The sequence below is a fragment of the Sitophilus oryzae genome, unplaced genomic scaffold, assembly GCF_002938485.1.
Source record: "Sitophilus oryzae breed Bouriz unplaced genomic scaffold, Soryzae_2.0 scaffold_1111_pilon_pilon, whole genome shotgun sequence".
NCBI classification, from domain to species: Eukaryota; Metazoa; Arthropoda; class Insecta; order Coleoptera; family Curculionidae; genus Sitophilus; species Sitophilus oryzae.
This window is the reverse complement of record NW_022145740.1, coordinates 2,218,061-2,241,292: the sequence shown is the minus strand read 5'-3', so window position 1 is coordinate 2,241,292 and position 23,232 is coordinate 2,218,061. Positions and strand designations below refer to the sequence as shown.

The 23,232-nt window shown below is 35.8% G+C and overlaps 1 protein-coding gene across 4 annotated transcripts in view; it reads left to right on the top strand.

The window, feature by feature from the left end:
• Positions 1 to 266: 266 nt before the first annotated feature.
• The window catches only part of LOC115882007 (putative fatty acyl-CoA reductase CG8306), an 80,312-nt gene continuing 57,346 nt past the window's right edge, over positions 267 to 23,232 (top strand). For all 4 annotated transcript variants that reach the window (XM_030899847.1, XM_030899822.1, XM_030899838.1 and 1 more), the window contains exons 1-5: positions 267 to 375; positions 2,901 to 3,061; positions 3,237 to 3,321; positions 4,218 to 4,429; positions 15,042 to 15,255. In XM_030899847.1, the coding sequence (XP_030755707.1) occupies positions 339 to 375; positions 2,901 to 3,061; positions 3,237 to 3,321; positions 4,218 to 4,429; positions 15,042 to 15,255 (709 nt within the window). In that variant the 5' untranslated portion in view covers positions 267 to 338. The remainder of the gene's footprint in view (positions 376 to 2,900; positions 3,062 to 3,236; positions 3,322 to 4,217; positions 4,430 to 15,041; positions 15,256 to 23,232) is intronic.

Genomic DNA, 23,232 nt, shown 5'->3' with positions numbered 1-23,232 from the left:
ATGACTAGTAAATCTTGTAAGACGCAGTATGGTAAACAATAGGAGAATAATAAAAACACGTGTAAATAAGTAGTAGAAAAATATTGATTATATTAAAATGCTAAAGTGGCGTAAAATATAAAAAATAGTAATCTAAATATTACGCTTTAATTTCAACTGACACATATTTCCATTTAAGCCCAAAATAATCGTAAAGGTTAATATATTATGAATTTTAAATAGAAAATAAATATACGTAAGTGATTTAAATTAATAATGAACGAATAGTTTAGTTCATCACTCACATTTAGAAAACCAAACAAATTAAAAAAAATATCTTTGATTGATCAGTAATTAGAATGGAAAACAGAAATAGTGTACGAGAATTTTATAAAGGTGGGTAATTTCTTTTTACGAAATTTTAACGAATTTGAACTATCTATACATATTAATAAAAACTACGTGTTTTGTATAATAATAGCTGTGTATATTGTGTTTCGTAATCAATTTATATGTAGGCGTGTGTAGATATTGGATTTTGATTATTGCTTATATATTTTATTTGTTGTAATAATCAACTAAGTAATAATTATGAATATACAGGGTAGGGCACCTCATTCGCCTCGGTTGATTATACGAAAACGGAAATATGTAGAAACAAACTATTTTATGGGTATATGTGGGGAGACAATGTGCACAATTTAAAATTATTTTGAAATATACAGGGTGTTTCAGAACTAAGATCCATACCAAAGTTATATTTTTTCTTATGGAACACCCGGTATTTTATTTCATTTTTGGATTCTTGGGCCCAAAAAAAGGCATTTATTATAAGGGTTAAATATGTTTAAAATCTTTAGTTTTCGAGATATTTAAAGATATATAAACTTGCATGCTATACAATAGAATAGACTATTAATTTTTTAATTTAAAAATTTAAATTAATTAATTATTATTAAAGGTAGAGAAATAAACTTTACTGAAAAATGGTATTGGTTCCTTAAATTTATACAGGGCTATCAAAAGTTGCTGATCTATTTTAAGGATATATTTTATATAAACACTTCGTTATTTCAAATACAACACCCTGTCTTTTTTTAAATAAATCGAAGCAGATTCAAATGCTCTTTTAAACTATATTAGGGTTTCCTATACCTATCTAGCTCAGATTTTGAATAAAAAGCGATTTTTAAATAAAATTGCAATCAAGATGGCTGGGTGTTGCCATGGCAATTTTCTAGTGACAGTTAACAACTATTCTCAAAGTTACCTACAATAGTTTAATAAGTAAGTATGTATTCATTATTTTATCAACAAAAATAAAGCAACGAATAGATATGTTACTAGTGATATTATTTTCTGAGGAAAATTGCTTAGATGTCCAAATAGGAATCTTCCTGATAAGCGTTTCTTTAAAAAAAACTTCTTGTCCTATTTTGCAGAGCTGGTAGTGTGGTTTATAAAAAACCTATTAGGAAAGTGAATAAAATTAATTTACCGTAATTGGCTATTTTATAGAAAATCCATATATCTACAAGTCATCGTAAAATAATTCAAAAAACTACTTCGTTTTTCTTAATAGAATAATATACACATATTTAATAAATATTATTTATTAAACTATTGTAGGTACATTAAATAAAAGTAAACTGATATAAATTTAAATAAGTCCATAAACTAATATCGATTTTGAAAATAGCTACTAACTGTCACTAGAAACTGGCCATGACAACTCTAGCCATCTTGATTACAATTCTCAAAAACCAAAGATTTTAAACGTGTTTAATCCTTATAATAAATACGTAAATAATACCTTTTTTTGGGCCCAAGAATCCAAAAATGAAATAAAATACCGGGTGTTCCATAAGAAAAAATATAACTTTGGTATGGATCTTAGTTCTGAAACACCCTGTACATTTCAAAATAATTTAAAATTGTGCACATTACCTCCACATATACCCATAAAATATTTTGTTTCTAACTCTTTCCGTTTTCGTATAATCAACCGAGGCGAATGAGGTGCGCCACCCTGTATTTAACGTTCTTAATAGGATTTTAAAAATTGTTGGGAATTTTATAAAACGACTCAAAAAATCAACTTTAAATTAATTAATGTTTAGTTCATTTTTTATAAATTCTTCTACCAATCAATCATTGAGAATACATCCACAGATCTACACCATAGTAGAAAAAGCAGAAAGGCGGATCGACCTCCAGCAATTCTGCTGGCTGAAATTCTTCGAAAACCCATCTGTCAAAAATTTCAGCCAATAGAATTGGTGTGGACGCTTCCTCGCTCTATAATACATAAAGTAAGTGTTAGATTATAGAAACCTCTGTGGTGGATCCATCTCTTCAAAAAAGTGCTATGGGATGAGTATTTTGCCACTTGCACTGTGACAAAATTTACAAAATAAAATAGTTATTTTTTGTAAGCACCGCTGAGTAAATCCAACAAAGACCAACGTGTCAGCAGTTATTAATAAATATTATATTAACAAATATTACACATATTATAAACATATTTGCCAAACTGACAAAAAATTTAACGTTTCGAGAAGTATATCTTTACCCGTCTTCGTAGTCGGAAGCATGTCGGAAGTCGGAAGCAAAACGACGTATCTATTGAACAAAACTGAAGTGTTCTTGAATAGTTGTATTGCGAGATTTTAAATACTTTTTCTTTGTTCTTTGTGATTTATTGTTAAATTTTTGACCGAATTTTTAATTTCCTTTGTTTTTATAGTAACTGCGAAAAAATTAAACATTAACAGACAAAAGTAACAGTTAAAAAAATATTGTAAATTAGTAGTATTCTCTTGGACGAGCCCATTCTGTACAAACGGACCCGTGTTAATTGATACTTTTATTTCACTTTGTAGTGATTTTTAATTTTTTTTAATCAAGTTTAATTTTTTCAGCTAAAAACATTTTTATTACTGGCGCTACTGGATTCATTGGAAAAGCTCTTATTGAGAAATTGTTACGCAGTTGTCCAGATATTCATAATCTATATGCGCTAGTGAGGAACAAAAAAGGAAAAACTTTAAAGGAAAGGAGAGAGCAATTATTCTCCAATCCAGTAAATATTATTTTATTAGGATTCTAAGGATTAGGATAGTAATTAATTATAATGATTTGCCCGTACTCTCAAATATCAAAAACTCTTATAAACTGACTTGTGTATGAAAAGAGATTTTATAGTATTTTCCCTGCACACACAATATCAAAGTTTTTCATTTATTTAATTATTTTAGATATTTGATTTGTTGAGAGACAATCAGCCTGAATTATTTCGCAAAGTCTTATTCATACAAGGCGATGTCGCTGAAGACAATTTAGGTAATATAAATACGATCTATTACAGATATGATATATACATAAATTAATAAATTATGCAGAATCACCTATATACAGTCAGATACAAAAAAACGCAACGTAATTTTTTTTACCATACTTAAAGTTTCATATATTTTTTTTATTTTTAGCCCTTTTTCATGCATTTTTCATCAGACTGTATATAAATATATCAATTTTAATCCGTAAACACAGTTTTTTTATAAAATGTTATTTGGCTTATTATGTTAATGAAAGGGTTAACTTTTACCATAATTTTGAAATGCCCTGTGCAATAATTGCATATTCTTGCATAAGCAAATATTCCTACATCATTATTTTTAAACCATGTCTCTTGAGCATTCTGCTTTTTGGCTCATGCTAACACATGCCTTGGTTCATTTTTAAGAGCAAAATGAACTTGCTTCAAACATTTTGCAATTTTTTTCAATTATCGTTAATCGTTACTTTTTGATGTTATTTTTCAATATGACGAAACGGCCTTGGTGACAGTAGTTATCACAGTTATGTTTTTTAAATATCGTTAGTTCTGTTAGTGTTACTAATATTTATTAAAACCAAGCCTGCAAGCCTATATCTTTACTTTTTAACGTCTTTTAAAGTTAAATATAGTATTTTAATGCGCCTCAAGATGATATTACGACAATAGTCAGCAAAGCCACCTCGTGATATTGAAAAATAGCATCATAAAATAAAGTAATGATAGTTGAAGAAATTGCAAATTGTTGGTGGCAAATTCAGTTCGTTACGTTAAAATAACATTTTTTAAAAATTGGTTAAATCTAATTGGTTATCTTTTCCACCAAATATTAGTCTGTGCTAAAGAAATAAACTGCTAAGTATTATTACATTTTTTATTTTCTGTTATTTTATTCTAACAGGTATATCCGGTGGTGATATGAAGATGTTAATAGAAAACGTTCACGTCGTATTTCATTGTGCTGCTTCGGTTAAATTTGATGATTTTTTGAAAGATGCAATTCGGACAAATTTAACAAGTGCAAGAGATATGGCATTGTTGGCACTCAAAATGAAGAAGTTGGATGTATTCGTTCATGTTTCGACGGCTTATTGCAGTATTAGTGAAGGCAAAGTAAGTTTTCTCTCTGCCTAAATCAGTTATTGGGAATGTCAAAAGGTCATATAATTATTATTCATTACTAGCTCTATACCTGATATATAGGGTGGTCCGAACTGTATTCCGGAAACTTCGGCAGCATATTCCGCAGAAAAAAATAAGTAAAAAATTTCGTATAAATGTATGTCCTAAAATACTTAGTTTCGGATGGGGTGCAATTCGATTGGGGTATTGAAGCGATACATATAGCCTAGCTTACCCAAAAGTCAATCTCACCTTCACGTGGTGCACCCTGTTTACACAGACGAGGCTCTGACGTCCGAGTATATGCGGTTATAACCTTATACAATCCTCAGACCTACCATCTTTCTGGGGAAGAGGAATAGTAAACTACTCCTAGCCGGCCGAGAACGTAGCACAAGGGAACTATCGTCGCGGTCCTCACTGTGCCATAGTCATCCCGTGCTACAGTTGCAGCCAAAACTGTGCGGCAGCGCAACCGTTACAGTTAAACCTTTTCACGCAGCTAACACACATCAATGATGGAACATTCGAGTGGGACAAAATCATCATCCGGAGGTAAAATACCCCCTCAATCGGATCTCCGGGAGGGGGTGCATACTCGAGCGTATCATCGGAGAAAGAAAAAACATCAATGTTTAACTTCGCGGCGTGGAGCGTCCGCACTCTACTGGACAAGATAAATTCAAATCGACCAGAGAGAAGAACAGCACTGGTCTCACAGGAACTCCACCGATTAAATATAGATGTTGCCGCTCTAAGCGAAACACGCTTTGCGGATGACGGTAGTCCCACTGAAGAGCATTACACCTTCTTTTGGAAAGGTCACCCCGCAACACAGGAGAATTCATGGCGTAGGCATTGCGATCAAAAACGAAATCGCCACCAAGTTAACAGAAGTACCTATTGGTGTCTCCGAACGTCTTATGACCCTAAGGTACCCCATATCAGACAAAACTTACGTCAACATCATTAGTGCCTACGCTCCCACCCTTGACGCTAAAATTGAGGATAAGGATAAATTTTACCAAGCTTTACAAAATGCCCTTCAATGAATTCCAAAGCACGAACGAATCATCTTGCTAGATGACTTTAATGCCCGTGTTGGCAAACAACAGGAAATATGGCCTGACGTATTGGAAAAACATGGAATGGGAAACGTAAATAGCAATGGTGAACGCTTATTAACAACATGCGCAGAGTATAATCTTTGCATCACCAATACGTGGTTCATGTTGAAGGACAAGTTTAAAGGTACCTGGAAACATCCTAGATCAGGCCACTGGCATCAATTGGACCACATAATCGTTCGAAGGACGCATCTAAAAGATGTTAGGCTCACAAAAGCCAGAATAGATGTCGAATGCGGCACTGACCACCGACTTTTAATTTCAAAAATGAAAATCCTGTTAAAACCCAAACATCCACACTGTAAAAAGCAAAACAACATGACCAGATTGAACGTACGGGGTCTAGAGAACAAAAATACCGCCTACGCCCTCCGGGAAGCCATCAAAGAATAACAAAATAAACAAAGCAAAATCAACAAAGCCATCAAGACTTCCACTGATAACTTCAATCTCAATATTGGGAGCTGAACAAGGCTGGACACAATTAAGGGATGCGATTCATAAAACCAGCGAAGCAGTACTGGGAAAGTCGAACAAAAAGAAACAACCAGACTGGTTTAACGAAAATCAACCGCATATACAGGCTTTGTTGGAACAAAAGCATAGAGCACATCAAGCAGTCACTGCAAATCCACATAATCCAAGACTGGTAGACAACTTTAAATCAGCCAACAACACGCTTCGAAGAGAACTGCGCCAAGTAAAGGATAACTGGTGGTCACAAAAAGCGAATCCGATTCAAGAGTACGCCACGCATCACGATTATCGTAAATTCTTCGAAGCTGTAAAAGAAGTATACGGTTCAACTGGGAGTAAGCTGCCCAATCATGGCACAAAATGGCGAACTTCTAAAAGAGGAAGAACAAATCAGAAATCGCTGGAAAGAACATTACAGCCATATCCTTAACCAAGAAAACAACCCCAATATAGAAGCACTAAACACAATACCTCAGTATAACAGCCTCGATGTATTAGACATCCCAATAACAGAACAGGAAATAAAGACAACCATAAAACAGCTTAAAAACAACAAATCAGCTGGCTGTGGCGCGATTCCGGCGGAAATCTGTCATAAACGACCCTACAATATAATTCTAATTGATAAGTTTTACTATTACCTTTGGGAATTTTGATCATAAATTTATATAGCTTTTGCAGACGTCTGTCTACCTAAACAATGTAAGTTTAGGGCAGTGTAAGTAAGGCAGTAGGTTTTTAAACATCCTACACTCCCTAAAACTATACTCCCTAACTCCTAAAACACTCCCCCTACTCACTCTAAAATGATAGTGTGGTTTTTAATTCTGTCAACTTTGGCGTGGTTGACAAAAATGACAAATCGCCTTTTGTGGATTGACTCGTTTTTGTCTTTCAGTTTTTTGTGGCTTTTTCTTTAGGTAGTTTTTTATTTTTATTAGACTACATAATATATAGCACCGAATAATAATATAGCAAGAAGAGTCACTCTAAATCCCGCCCTATTTTACGTTATTTCAACGTGGCTGTGTTTTTTAGCGGAAGCTCTTATTTAAAATCGGTGTGTTTTTTTGTACGGAGTATATTTATTAAAGTTGTTACCTAGCTCTATTGGTAAAAACTTACAAAATTGAGATCATCCATCTTGACGTGATGTTCTTTTGTAAAAAAATGTTTTTATTTGTCTATTTATTTTAATAAAAAACGTTTATGTTCAAAAGTTAAAATTTTTAGATTATTTTGCCTCGGATTATGCTTTTTTAGGTCATTAATTTTGTTATTATTTTAGTTTTTGTTCTGTGTAAATAAATATACACAATTAATATATTTATTTAACATAATATGTTTGTTTGTTATACGTTATCCTATTTCAAATACATACCGACCAGACTTCATACTATTTACATTTAATTCCATCCGCCGCGCCGCATTTATTTGTGAAGAAACCCCGTATTCGAACGCTCGACCCAGCGGCTGCATACGACCATAAAAAATTTTGCTACCGCCGCGGCTCGTCTTTGTAAACGCCACATGAAAGCTAGAACGCCGGCTGACCCTTCTTGTTATATTATTATTCGGTGTATGTAGATACAAACACGACAATTTAAGTAAGTTTGTCTGCCATATACCATATATGCATTAGCCCTTTGTAAATCTCAAACCGGCTAATAATTTTTACAACTTAGGGCCTTAATTAATGTTTTTATACTATAAATATCTTTTTTTTTTCTAATTTCCTACGAACTGATATATGATGAGCAATCTATTAAATTACTGTGAGATTATATGCCTCGATTATATGCCATATCCTTAACCAAGAAAACAACCCCAATATAGAAGCACTAAACACAATACCTCAGTATAACAGCCTCGATGTATTAGACATCCCAATAACAGAACAGGAAATAAAGACAACCATAAAACAGCTTAAAAACAACAAATCAGCTGGCTGTGGCGCGATTCCGGCGGAAATCTGTCATAAACGACCCTACAATATAATTCTAATTGATAAGTTTTACTATTACCTTTGGGAATTTTGATCATAAATTTATATAGCTTTTGCAGACGTCTGTCTACCTAAACAATGTAAGTTTAGGGCAGTGTAAGTAAGGCAGTAGGTTTTTAAACATCCTACACTCCCTATCACATATCGCCTCGATCACATATTGGTGCAGATTATTTTAACCCAAACAAATAATAACGGAAACTATACATTGATGCGGATTGTCTATGAACTCTTTCTGAAGGTCGCAGAAACCGAAACGCGGAATTCGGTGTACTTTCGCATCTGTTATAGTTAATTTGTGACAGTGTGTAAAAGCCTCCATAACAACAACAAGTCAAGGGTGTTACATCATGGATCACTGAGCGACCCATTCCTAACAAATACAGGAGTTAGGCAGGGATGTGTCTTAGCGCCTCTCCTATTCAACATATTCATGGCAGCGCTCTCCATTATAGTGGACAGCAAACTGCAGGAGGAGGATTGGGCATTAGATACAGATATGACGGCGGTCTGTTTAACATAAAAAGACTCATAAAAACACGGCAAAAAAACGTACAAAATTTATCACAGAACTTCAATACGCTGACGACTGCGCTCTAGTTGCAAACACGGTACAACAATTACAAGAAATGTTGAACACATATACCTGGGCATACGAGGCTTTGGGCCTTAAGCTAAACATCGACAAAACTAAAATCATGTGCACTCCCCCGAAAGATCACAACAATGCTATAAAAATCGAAGAAGTACTATTGGAATATGTAGGGGAATTCCATTACCTTGGCAGTTTGATTTCGGAAAGGACCAATATTGACTCTGAAATTCAGCACAGGATTAGTAGCGCCTCAAGAGCATTCTGGAAATTAAAAGACAGGGTTTTCTACAATCATGACTTGAGTACAAAAACAAAACTTGCAGTGTACCGAGCAATTATAATCCCCACCATGTTATATGGGAGCGAAACCTGAGTGCCGTACCGCCGACACATGAACGCATTAAACAAGTTGCTACAGAGACACCTTAGACAACTCTTAAGAGTCCGGTGGTTTCATCATGTCTCAAACGTATCGGTCCTTGAAAAAACTGCGAGAGTATTGAAGTCATGGTCACAAAATCCCGCTTAAGATGGGCTGGTCACGTATGCAGAATGCAAGAAAACCGCATGCCAAAATCTCTGCTTTACGGTGAGCTTGTAGACGGTAAGAGGAGGCTGGGTGGACAACTGAAAAGGTACAAGGAGATTTTCCACGAAAATTTAAAGGGAATTAACATGCAGAATGAGTGGGAAAAAGCAGCTCACAATAGAACTCAATGGAGAAGGGTTGTAAACTCAGTTAACAGCTGCAACCAAAAAGTAAAGAGGCAACAAAGCAATGAACTGTTTGAATGTCCGGAGTGCGGTAGGCAGATAACATCACGTATCGGGCTTTTCAGTCACAGAAAAGCTCACGAAAGAAAACGCCTTGCGTGACCATCTTCTTTATGTGTGTCGAATACTCGTCAGCGAGTGACGGCTGTATGTATGTATGTAGTTTCGGAGATACAGGGTGTAGAAGTTTCATTTTTATTTCGATTTTTTCCAAATAACTTGTAAAGTAACGTCAGTATTTGGATGAAAATTGGTGTCTGGGAGTTTTTTGACATGAGAAATTTGATTTTGATGTCAATAGGACTCTTATTTGTAGGGGCCGCCACCTACATGTGTCTTAACTGTTTTGAAGAGTAATAACTTTTCGTCCGTACCTGTATAAAACTACTGAGTAAAAAAATATACATTTCCATGACTTTTTACGTAAAAAATGTCTCTTGGTAAAACTCGCTACGAGCAACCGTTATCAAGATATTTAGAATGGAAATAGTCAATACATGTCATTATTGACAAAAAATAAACACGTTGAGTAGGTACAGTTATTTGACTAAAATAATAAATTTGGAAAATTTTTATTTTTTTAAATTAATCATAAATTTTTCTGCGAAAAAATGATGACTAAACAGTTTCTAGTGAACTTATGGTACAATAACATGATACAAAGAATAAAAGGTATGATATTGCGCAGGTTGGTCACTACGTCACAGATGATAAACGGCACCATTGGTCGGCAAGCTCTGCGCGCCAATTTCAAATTGTCAAACAGATGTCATCTGTCATGTGTCATCTGTGAAATTTAATTGTGTCAAAATGTGAAAATAATTTTTCAAATGTCAAGCTCGATGATTTGACATAACTTTTGGGGTTATGTCCTAATTCTTCCCTCTTTTAGGTCTTTTTTTATTAGTGGCAATTGAACAATATGGATATCTTTTTGTATCGCGTATGACGTCACAGGTGGTATGCGCAAACTGAACGAAATTGGACCCGCTATCGATCATACCTTGTTTTCTTTATACCATGGTACAATAACATCTCAAATTTATTATTTCAATTTTAGTAACTATTTAGTCGTCACGTTTAATTTATTTCAATGATGACAGGTATTGACAATTTCGATTCCAAATATCTCGAGAACCATTACTCGTACCGATTTTTACCAAGAGACCTTTCTTACGTAAAAAATGTCGTAAATGTATATTTTTTTACTCAGTAGTTTTATACAAGTACGAACGAAAAGTTATTACTCTTCAAACCTTCAAACCAGTTAAAAAATATGTAAGTGGCGCCCTCTACTAGTAGGAATCATATTGACATCAAAATCAATTTTTTCATGTCAATAAACTTCCAGACACCAATTTTCATCTTTGAATTTTCATCCATATATTGACGTTACTTCAGAAATTATTTGGAAAAAATCGAAATAAAAAGGAAATTTCTACACCCTGTATCTCCAAAAACTAAGCATTTTAGGACATACATTTATAGGAACCATGGGCGTAGCCAGGGTGTTCCCCAGGGTGGGGCAAGAAAACAAGGAAATTCATCATAACATAAAAAATTTATTAAAAAAACATGTTGGGTTTATAATTTGTAAGTATTTTATTTTAGCATTAACTTTCTCGAGTTCTGGCTAAACTTGAACAAAATTTCTTTTTCATACTGATCCTTCGCTTTTAAAACTCTTTTTCGATGGACGCTCATCATGCAAAGTCCAACAAGTCGTTGTTCCGACATTGTTGACCGTAACCAAGTTTTTACCCGACGCAAGGTGCTGAATGATCTTACTATTGTGCAGGTAGTGCAAGGTTGCGCGAGTAAAATTTGGAGCGCTTTTTTAATGCCTCGGTAAAAAGATTGCGCCTCTTTAACTAGTTCAACTAGGTCAATTTCTTTTAACTCCGAGTCTAACATTTTTTTTTTCTTTCTACAGATTATACCATAGTTCCACTTCAGACAAAATCTCGTTTAAGTTGTAGTAGTCACAAAAGATTTAAAAAAAATCTTTTTTTTTTTAAACTCAGCAAATGGTAAAGCAAGAAAAATATTAGGGTGTAATGAAAGCAACTCGTAGGCTGGCAGATTTTCATTAGAGTATAGCTGTTCTAAAGACATTATCAATGAATCCAGATACGGAATTATGAAAGATCTCGTCCAGTACTCGAAAGAAGAACCTGCTGGAGGATTTGCACGAAGCGTTTGTCGATTTGTAACCCTCGGCATTTTAAAATCCGTATTAATGGCCTCTGCAATTTTTTCGGCTTTTTTTATTATGTTTACGTTTTCGTCATTAACATTTTCCCGGTGTGTTTTTAAAAGGGTTGTAATTCACATCCGCAAAATCAAATTTTTTAGGATGCGAATGTATCTGTCATACCCAGTTAAGAGGTTAAGGAAGTAACATGGAAGTAAATAGGGTAGGATCATTTGAATTTAAATTTTTTTAGTTATATAATTTTATTTTTTTTAATAGGATCCGTCCAGGGGGGGGCAAGCGCCCCACCCTGCCCCTCCCTGACTACGCCCATGATAGGAACTTTTTTACTTATTTTTTTCTGCAGAATATGCTGCCGAAGAATCATCTTTCCGGAATACAATTCGGACCACCCTGTACAGACAAATATTTCGGAATTTTATAAATCTGATTATAAGTCGAAATTTCAAACTTAAAAAAACTTAACTAGCAATTAATTTACCTTAACAGCTAAGTAATTAGGTAGTTTATCAGATCAAATAAGCAATAGTTTGAAAATTACACGTTCTTATGCCTGTTTAAGAAGGCCCAAGAACGACAATTTGACTCAAAATACCAAGTATAATGTGGCATCAAATTATTCGTAATAAAATGCTTTGTCTAGATTTGCTAATGAGCCACCCTCGTTATATTTGAAATAAAAATTGAGATATGATTATAAATACAATTTGGCCAACTTTTTAACCGGACAGGACACCAAAAAATATTAAACGATGAAATCTATTTTTCAAAAGCTCCTTGATAAAAAATTAGCGTTTTGACATCTAACATCGACATTTAAAATACGATTTTTTAAGCGAAAATGTCAAAAGTTAACATGTCATATATCATTCTATTCAGAGTGTCATTTTCTATCGAATAAAGTAGAAATATATTGAGGGTGTCATTTAAAAATCAAAAGTTGTAGTCGTTTCCGGTAAAACAGGAAGCACAACACATCCCCCTTTAGAACTTTTTCTTTAACGGCCATAAGCAGGAGTAAAAGACCAACCGCCCGAACAAACACTAGAGGCGCCACCGGTCATCAAATGGTGTAAAAATTGCGAAAATTTAATCATCTAATTTTGACAGAAGGAGTCGCGCTTAACTTTTTCAATTTTAATTCAATATTCATTGTTTTCAAACTATATTATTAGACTTTGTTGTATTTTGTGAATGTATAAATGTTTTCTTAGTATAAAGTTGCAATATAGTAATTTAAATTATATTACATACATATTTAAGATTCAAATATTATGACATATATGTCAGTTGCCGTCTAAAATGTCATCTTGATGACAAACAGTTAGTTACATAGATAAATGAAACAAGTTTAAATTGGAAAGTGCCCGTAAGGACAATGTAAACACTATTTGGCGCTATTCTTGCAACGGTCGCGACCCAAAACTTTTGAAAATTTCGGAGCGGTTCGGCTTTTTCCGGAATTATATCGCCAAATATTGTTTATTCAAATTTATTATTATTTTCGTTTAATTTTATAAATAAAATACAGTGTGTTGCATACAAGAAACTTTATTTTATAATAATATAAGGACGCATGTATGAAATACCTATGAAACATTGGAAACCGATGTTATGCCACGATCCACGATGGTTTTTGCAGTTCACAGCTCACAGCACAGCTTTTTAAGTTTTTAATGCCACTTTTTCACAATTATCACCGGTTGGAGTAAATAAAACTTGAATTAAACTCACAAGATAGCAATAATTACTTTGAAAATGGACGCTCTAAACACTTTTCGGAATTTCTTTAATGAGAGCGGTTTAGATTTTGAAAGATTATTATGATTTTTGAAGATTCTGACTTTGACAAGAGAAAATTATTTCTGTTTTTGTTTGCCCTTGTTCTTAGCGACCGCTATAGCAGCGCCAGATCGCGTATAACGGTCGCGACCCAAAATAATTTCGCGACCCAAAATTTTTACGGGCTTTCCAATCTAAACTTGTTGCATTTATCTATGGTTAGTTATTCTTTTGGTTATTCTCAAAAGTAGTTAAAATCATGTTAAAACATTCAAATTTACAAGTTATAATTAGATATTTTATATTATTTCAACAACAAACACATAATAGTACAGCGTAATGTTGATATGCATGTCCAAAACAAAAAGTGCCGTTATATTTTTTAGTTTTCGTTGTTAGCCGTGGAAGTTTCAGTGATTTTAGTGTTGTCGGATATGTTTATTTGTGAAATAGAAACATTGCTTTTGGATTGCAAAACTAAAAGTGGAAGTTTTATTGCAATGTAAGTAAGTGTTTGTCCCATTTTATATTTTACTTTTTCCATACCTACGACAAATATACATATATTGAAATTTTATAATTCGTTTTATTTAAAAAATGTTAGAAAACAAGCTTGTAATTCTGTAATTGACATAATTGTTATGTAATATATTCAATTTAAATGTAATATATTACTTTACAATACGCTCTATTAGTGGTGACGTCGTGCTGCGGAATGTCAGTGTCGCAAATCAAAAACAAAGTCAAATCTAAACAAAGCGTGAATTAACCCACTAGTAATCCGTTTTTTTCTCGTTATTCTGTTTTCTTCAGGATAATTGTATTTTTCCAAGTAAGTACATTTAATTTTGAACCGTACCAGTGCACTCTATAGTTAATAAATTCTATAATACTATGGAGATTTGTGTTCTTTATTGTTTTAACATAACCTCATATTACTTATCCCTATATGCATCCTTTTATGTAATTATACCTATGGTAAACGCGTATATACTCACTCAGAAAGACAAAAATATCCTTTGAACAGAGTAATATAATAAAAAATTAAGAAAAATTAGATTATCCCATTATATTCTTGCTTTGTTTGGATTTTGCGACACTTGACCTTCGGCTACATGACGTCACACTAATGGAGCGTATTAAAAAAATGTAAATTTAAAAAATATATTAAAAATATGTACAGGTATTAATTGAATTTTTTTGAGTGCGAACAAACACGAGAGGCGCTTTATTATTTACTTTCATCTCTTAACATTACAGACGAAGTTCTAAAGGGGGATGTTTTATGACAGGAAGTGACAAAAACATTTGAATACGTCAAACAATCCTAATTTATGTCATATACTAACATACCAAATCATGTATATTTCTATCTAAAAAAAATAAAAAGTTATAGGGGTGAGCCACTTTTGAGAAACAGCAGGTATAGATTTAGATTGACATATAGGCAATCTTCTTCGCAGTCATTAGCAATCGCTTGGCAAAAAAAATTTTGGTAGTGCGTGTTTTACCCAAGTGAGACACTCCTTGATTCAGATTAATATACAGAACCCCCAAATATTTTTGGCCATATTTTGATATAAAATACAACAATGTATGACTGAGTTATTTATTAGAGGTTATTTTAGACAGTTCCAGAAGAGTTGATTCCAGCAATAGCTGACTGGAAAGAAACAATCTACGTTGCTGAAAAATGCGATGAAAACTTACTAAACATCTTAAGTCACAAAATTGTTGGGAAGTATCCGAATACTTATACATATACGAAACATTTGGCAGATCATTGTATAAATGAATTATTAGGGTCCAAGATTCCTACAGTAATCGTGAAACCTACTATAGGTAAGATTTTGGTAATATACGCAACATTTTTTCAAATAAATCGTTCCTTTGTCTAATATGATCTAATACAGTTCGTCGGTCGTTTACACTCGGTTCAGTGTGAGTTCATATTTAAACTAAGTTTAAAATTTGCATTGCCAAACCAGAAGAAACTCATATGTATATAATTGTTTTATAGCATAAACTGTTTTCGATTTTAATACTATTCATTATTCAATCTACAATTATTGCGGCCATTGGGGGTGAAATATAAAAAAAAATATATAAAAAGTAATAATTAATTTTCAATTTTTTTTTCTTTAAATTAAATAAAATAAACGAACAGAGTTTGCACTAATCCGATAGGTTGTTAGTGGTTTGTTGTATCCACGATATGTAAGCAGCAGTATCGACGTATATGGACGGGAATCCAGGGTTTTCGCATGGAGTGTATCCCCAGGAAACAATACCGACTAAACGGGCGTTGTGTACTAATGGGCCACCGCTGTCACTATTGCAAACAGCTTCGGTGCGGGAAGGATAAGTAGTTGTGCAAAGGTTAAAAGCGGTTCTGAACGGGATTATCCATTCCAGAGAGATACGCTATTAAACTGGCACAGTCTGAGGAATAAACTGTTAGTATCGATTTATATTATTTCATATTCTTTACTTACCATCTTTAGACAAGAGCGGAACTTCAACAAACTAAAGATTGTTGGGAGCAACGTTATTTGGAGGTCCGAGTGATCCCCATCCGGACACGACAGCAGTACCACTAGGAATGTCACCAGTAACTGGAAGTGCGATGGGTTGCACGTTTATTGATTAGGTTAAGAGGGAAGCCAGACGCATAACGCTGATGTCGTTAGCAGAGAGTAAGCAGGTATAGTAATATTGCTTTAGAGTAACCTCTAAAGCAATATTACTATACCTGCAAGAGTATACAAACTTGATTCTTCTTACCCTGGGTATAAAGGATGGTTGACACCGGAGATGCACGACCAATCAAACAAAATCCAAGAAGACTACCGCTCGCCAAACGTGAAGAAGCTGACAAAATCCTTCGAGAAATGAAAGAAGAAGGTGTCATCGAACCATCTAACAGCCCGTGGACATCGCTGGTAGTACTAGTAAAGAAGAAAGACGGTACCACCAGGTTCTGTGTTGATTATCGGCAGCTCAATAATGTTACCAAGAAGGATAGCTATCCCCTGCCGAGGATAGATGATACACTAGACACGTTGGCAGGGTCGACAATATTCTCTACCTTGGATCTGAAGAGTGGATATTGGCAAGTCGACATGGCGCCTAAAGACAGGGAGAAGACAGCGTTCTCGGTGGGCTCCGGACTGTGGCAATTTACCGTCATGCCTTTTGGATTGTGCAACGCGCCAGCTACCTTTGAAAGACTAATGGAGTCTGTGTTAAAGGGACTATCCTGGACCACCTGTTTAGTGTACCTGTATGACATTATAGTGGTGGGGAAACCCTTCAACGATCATCTGAAGAATTTGGAAGAAGTTTTCACGCGACTTGCGAGCTCTGGTTTGAAACTTAGCCCTAAGAAATGTCATCTGTGTCAAGAAAAGGTACACTACTTGGGCCATGTGGTCTCCTCCCAGGGAGTTGCGGTAGATCCACAGAAGACCAAGACAGTGGAAGAGTGGCCGATACCCAAAGACAAACATGAACTCAGAAGCTTTTTGAGGCTATGCACATACTATCGCCGTTATGTACAGGGTTTTGCCACCATCGCTAAACCATTAACCAGACTTACCGAAGGCGAGAGGCGTTTCTCTTGGGACTCAGATTCTGACGAGGCATTCCGAACATTGAAGAAGGCCCTGACTAGTTATTATACTATTGGATACCGACGCTAGCAATGTTGGATTAGGCGCTGTTCTGTCTCAAATCCAGGATGGTCAAGAAAAAGTAATTGGTTATTTTAGTAAGACCTTGTCAAAACCGGAAAAGAACTACTGCGTGACAAGACGAGAATTCCTAGCCGTAGTTAAAGCAGTGGAACACTTCTACAAGTATCTCTATGGAAGAAAGTTCTTGTTAAGAACAGACCATGCTGCTTTGAAATGGCTGTTGCAGTTTAAGAATCCTGAAGGGTAGGTAGCTAGATGGATCGAACGATTACAAGAATTTGACTTCCACACAGAACATCGAGCTGGGGCAATCCATCGAAATGCCGACGCAGTTTCCAGAAGACCTTGCGATAAGGAATGTAAGCATTGTTCCCGAGCAGAAGAGAAAGAAGCGAAACTCCTAAGAACAACTGTGGTTAATGATACTTGGCAACCCGAAGATCTTGCAAATAACCAAACCAATGACCCAGAATTAGGTTTAGTAATTAACTGGAAAAATGCAGACCAAAGACCAACGTGGGAGGAAGTTTGCAGATATTCGCCGAACGTGAAGTCGTACTGGGCCCAGTGGAATTCCTTGGTAATAGATAACGGATTATCTACTTCTCCGTGTGATCGAGAGACCAGAGGGACAAGAAGAAAGAAGACAGATCGTCATTCCAAAGAAGAGGATCCCGGAAGTCTTGGAGGAAGTTCACAATGGAACCAGCGGTGAACATCTTGGTGTTACCAAGACACTTGGCAAGCTGCGTGAACGGTTCTATTGGGTGAACTGCAAAGAAGATGTGAGGGCCTGGTGCAGGAAATGTGACGTTTGCGCTGCCATCAATGGGCCACAAAAGCGCGGTAATGCCCCAATGCGCCAGTACAATGTAGGCAGTCCCTTCGAACGAATAGCGATCGACGTGGCTGGTCCTTTCCCAGAGACGAACGATGGCAACAAATACATTGTGGTAGTAATGGATTACTTCAGCAAATGGGTCGAGGCCTACGCGTTGCCAAATCAAGAAGCGTCCACCATTGCTGATGCCCTTGTTAAAGAATGGATCTGCAGGTTTGGTGTTCCCATAGAGCTTCATTCCGATCAGGGAAGAAACTTTGAGTCCAATCTGTTCCAAGGCGTCTGTGAAGTCCTTAACATCCGCAAGACCAGGACGACGGCTCTACATCCACAATCCGATGGGATGGTTGAACGCATGAACAGAACCATCAACCGTTATTTGGCCAGAGTAGTCTCTGACCACCAAAGAGACTGGGACAAATTTCTTCACCTGTTCCTGTTGGCCTACCGCTCATCCGTCCAAGAATCCACAGGGCAAAATCCAGCCAGCATCGTTATGGGACGGGAAGTGCGTGATCTGAAGTTTGGTTGCCGAACGGGCTTAGATGTTGCTGGAGAAGATTATGTCCACAGACTACGTCAAAGGATGGACGACATCCATCAGCGAGTCCGCCTAAATATTCAAAGCGCTAGTGACCGAATGAAGGAGCACTACGACATTCAAGCTGAGCATGGGGGATACCAACCAGGGAATTTGGTGTGGCTGTACAACCCGCAGAGACGTCATGGATTATCTCCGAAGCTACAATCCTCGTGGGAAAGCCCATACGAAGTCATGGATAGGATTAATGGCGTTGTATACCGTATCAGAAAATTGCCAAAAGGAAAACCGAAGATAGTTCATTTCAACCGTTTGAGCCCCTACCAAGGCGAATTAGAAGATCGTGCTGGGATCGTGAGAACCTGCAGCTTTGATCCCCCTGATTCGGAGATGTCCTTTGATGATTTCATGGCCCGATACAACAGCAGTGAGAAGGTCGCTATGGTGTAACCAAAGAAGAACAACGAGACGTCTTTTCCATGCCTCCTGATTGTTCGCTCGCTCACTGTGTGGCCCGATATTTGCGAATGTCCCGAGGAATCACTGCGACGTTCAATGAGAAGTTTGGGCGTGTCCGAGAACTACGCCGACAGGATCCAGAGGTTGGAAGCGTCTTGAGGCTAACCGACAATGCACATGTTCAAGCAAGACACATCTTCTACCTGGTCACCAAGGAATGGTCCCCGAGTAAGCCGACTTATCTCAATCAATGGAAGACCCTTATTGAACTGAGAGAAGCCCTGCTAAACAACAACATTACACGATTAGCCATTCCGAAGCTGGCGTGTGGACTCGATGGTTTGAATTGGCGTACAATCCGGAACATGATTGAAATCTTGTTTAGATTTACGGAAATCGAGATCCTCGTTTGCTGCTACAACCCAAAACTGAGATCGGGAGAGAAAACTGTACACTGCTATTTCTACCAGACTTCTCAATGTACCAGGGGCCAGCTTTGCAAATACCTTCATTCACCGTGTACATCTCGGGACGAGCATGTACCTAAGACGGGGGCAGTGTTGCGGACCCGTGTGGACTCGACCTAACCTAACTATATGTCCCGCCCTCAGATGACCTTAACATCGCATTAAAGAATAGACACCGTAATGATTCATTCGTTCGAGAAGAATCGAGTTCCACTGGAATGGAGTAGTACATACGAGAACATTCGAAACCTTCTCTATGCACCTAACGATCTATGGACTATTCGAGACATCTTTAGCTGCGGGTATAAAAGCCGGTGGCTGGGGCCGGAAGGGGCAGATATAAATAAGACGAGTACAGTTGACGCGCGAAATTCAAAATAAATTCTTTCTAGATAAATAATTGTAAATCGTTTGTAAATAGTTCTTTAAGTCTTTTATCGTTATTGTTTTTGTTAATTAGTGTAAATAAATAGTGTTTAAATAAATTGTGACTTTCTATCCACACGGAACCGACGAAAAAACGTAACAATATTTAAGATGAAAGTTTTCAATTCTCAATAATTTTCTTGATATACCCCTTTAAAAATTGTTCTTTTGTTTTAATTTTTCCTCTGAAATGCAATAAAAGACGTCAGTATAAGACTTATAAGAGTACTAATACTCTATTTATAGGTTATTTTTTATCCCTAGAGAGATGGTTTGAGTAAGAAATATTTAGTGCATATTATTGATGACAATGATGGCACTAAAAAGAGTTTTATACTTCGAGATGTTATAGCAAAATTTTTTCGTACAGCAAACTTTAATATCCCATTCTACTCCCTAAGGGTAGGTATGAATTTCCTAAAGTTGTGTTGTCCAATAAATTAACTCATGGCTCTTAAAGAATCTTTGTGGCAATTTTTGTGTGTATAATCCAGCGGTCACGAAGTTTTATATAATTTTTTATTAACTTTACCCATTTAGTTGATGAATTTGGAAAATCTCTTCTTAGCGTTCTTCACTTAAGGATTTTTTCTCCAGCTTTTCATACCAGATAGTAACGAACAACGAAATTTCTGACATACTTTTACTCTCTAAGACGATGAATTTCCTAAAATCGCTTTGTGTAGCTAATTCACTAATGGCATTTAAACCTTTGTACTAAGTGCTAATATTTATGTATCTAAAGCTGACTGTATTAACTGACCCCTAAAATATCTAAAAACTTGATATACAATCTAACTGACACACCACTGACAATGACAAATAATTGGATTTCTGAGAGAGGTATTGTGTGTAGGTGTTTTAGTATTTAGTCGTTTTACACAAAAAAATAGCCATTAAGCAATATAAAAATACTTCATAACAAATCTAGACATATACCTTTCATTTAAAAAAAGAATTAACAAGATTGGTGAAGCGGTTTCGGCGGGATGGACGTAACAAAAAACCCTTTGAGCTTTTATATATTGTTGCGGACCCGTACCGTGTGAACTCGACCTTAGTGTGCGAACACAGTGCAAGCAGGTTTGCCGCTTACTGGTAGTCAGCGCCAATCTGGGCACCTATTCTTGACATCGTTCGCAACTTTGCGTATACGCATCACGTGTATTGTTATAAACACGGTATCCCAGAAATAAGTGCAAGTATTTTAAAGGGTGGTAAATCTCGATAAAAGAAACATATTTTCTCTTTATCGTTTTTCAAATAAGTCCAAAATAATGGAGTTATTTTACTTTGAAAATTTCCAAAAAAAAATATTTTTTGCTAAAATTTTGAGAACCTTCTTCTTCATGTGCCTTCTCCTCATCGGAGGTTGGCGACCATCAATTGGAATTCCTCCCTGTCTTGAGCCAAACGGATAATTGCACTTGCCTCTCCTATATTAAACCACTGGCGCAAATTCCGCAACCAGGAAAACCGTTTACGCCCGATGCCTCGTCGTCCTTCAATCTTTCCCTCAACGATCAGCTGTAGGAAACTATATTTGTTATTTCGAAAAATATGACCAAAATATGCTGCTTTCCGTCGTTTTATTACAGTCAATAGTTCTTAGTCCTTACACATTCTTTCCAATACTTCGAGATTTCTTTGAGACCACTGGATCTTTTCTGATTTTTCTTTCTTGTAAATTTAATCTACTACCTATGTCGCCATATTATCAAGAAACTATTTTTTTTAAATAAAAACTAAAAAAAAATGCAAAAAAATTCCAAAAATATTTTCAAAAAATTCCGAATTTTCAAAAAAAAATTATTTAGAAAAAAACCTCATAGGCGTGTTTCTGGGGTTGAACAACACTACCAGTTAAGTTAAAATACTTGCACTTATTTCTGGGACACCCTGTATATGGTTACAGAGTAGCGCCGCGCCGCGCCGCCTCGCGCTTATGACCTTGAAAAATTAAAGCGTGTTATCAAATCGGCTAGTTCACAGTGAAAGCAGGCAGGCACCGTCAACCAGCGTTCATCGGCGTTCTCGCTTTTACCGGAACGAAAATTTATTTATTTCTGCTTTTGCACGCGCCGACGGCGCACAGGGGGTATTAAGAACTAAAAATTGGCCAAAATTATGTTTTATGATTTTTTTGCTTTTTTGCTAGTAATATTAATTATTAATTAGAGGAAAGGTTGCTAATATGGAACCCCATTTTGTTTTTCCTACACAATATTTTTTCCTCTACTCTGAAACCGTTTCCACCGATCAAATAGGGCCATTCTGTGCAAAACCAAGCAATTGGATGAGGATGTTAGAACAAGAAAGTAATTTGTATATTATAGACGATATTTGAGCGAGGATGGGTGTTAATAGGGTAAAGACTATTTCCTTTAAGAATCTATTTAAATCAATATTTTTTTTGACAGTGGCAAATATTGGCAAGGTTTTTGTGCATATTCCAATGCTGGAGACTTTAAGCATTGAACGGATACTAATTTCCATGCGGAATATTGCCGAATAGTCTTACACCTTATAAAAATACCACTGATTTTTTAAATATAAAACATTATAAAAAAATAGAATAGAGGGAAACGTTTCAAAATAAAAATATGGGATAAAACAGAACAGAGCAAACAAACAAAGCTGGCTCTGTATCCATCATGACAGTTATTATGAACAATTTGCAAAAAAAGCACTACAAACAATTCCACTATTTTTATAATCTTAGAAATATTCAGAATACACTCAAGATAATTCATATTTTTAACTGAAATATATTATTTATTTGATAGTCAACTTACGACTTAAAAAAGCTAATAACTAATAAACGTGCTTACATTTAGTATTTATAGATTTGTGTTCAGTTAAGATAAAAAATGAAAATAAAAAAATATCACTTTTGGCCAGGTTTATAGACGTGCGGCCTCGGTGAGGCGGGCGCGGCGTTTGAATATGGTTTGGTTAGGTTAGGTTAGTTAATCAGGTAAATTTCCTCTTAATTATCTACTTCCGAATCCTAACTCTGCGTAATCCTAACTCTGCGAATCGTAACTTTGCGTATATGCATCACGTGTATTGTATATGGCTTTTTAGGAGATGCGAGATGCGAGCGATATTTGAAGATGCGAGTGGTCAAGAATAGGTCCCCAGAGACGGCGCTGGTTGCCGGAAAGCAGAAACCTGCCTCCACTATGTTCGTACTTTCAAATATTCGCACATTTCACTCGCATCTTCAAATATGGCTCACATCTCGCATCTCCGAAAAAGCCATATAACAATACACGTGATGCGTAACTTTGCGTATATGCATCACGTGTATTGTTATATGGCTTTTTCGGAGATGTTTTTGCGGGGAGATGTTTTTCGGAGATGCGAGCAGGATTCGGAAGTAGCTAA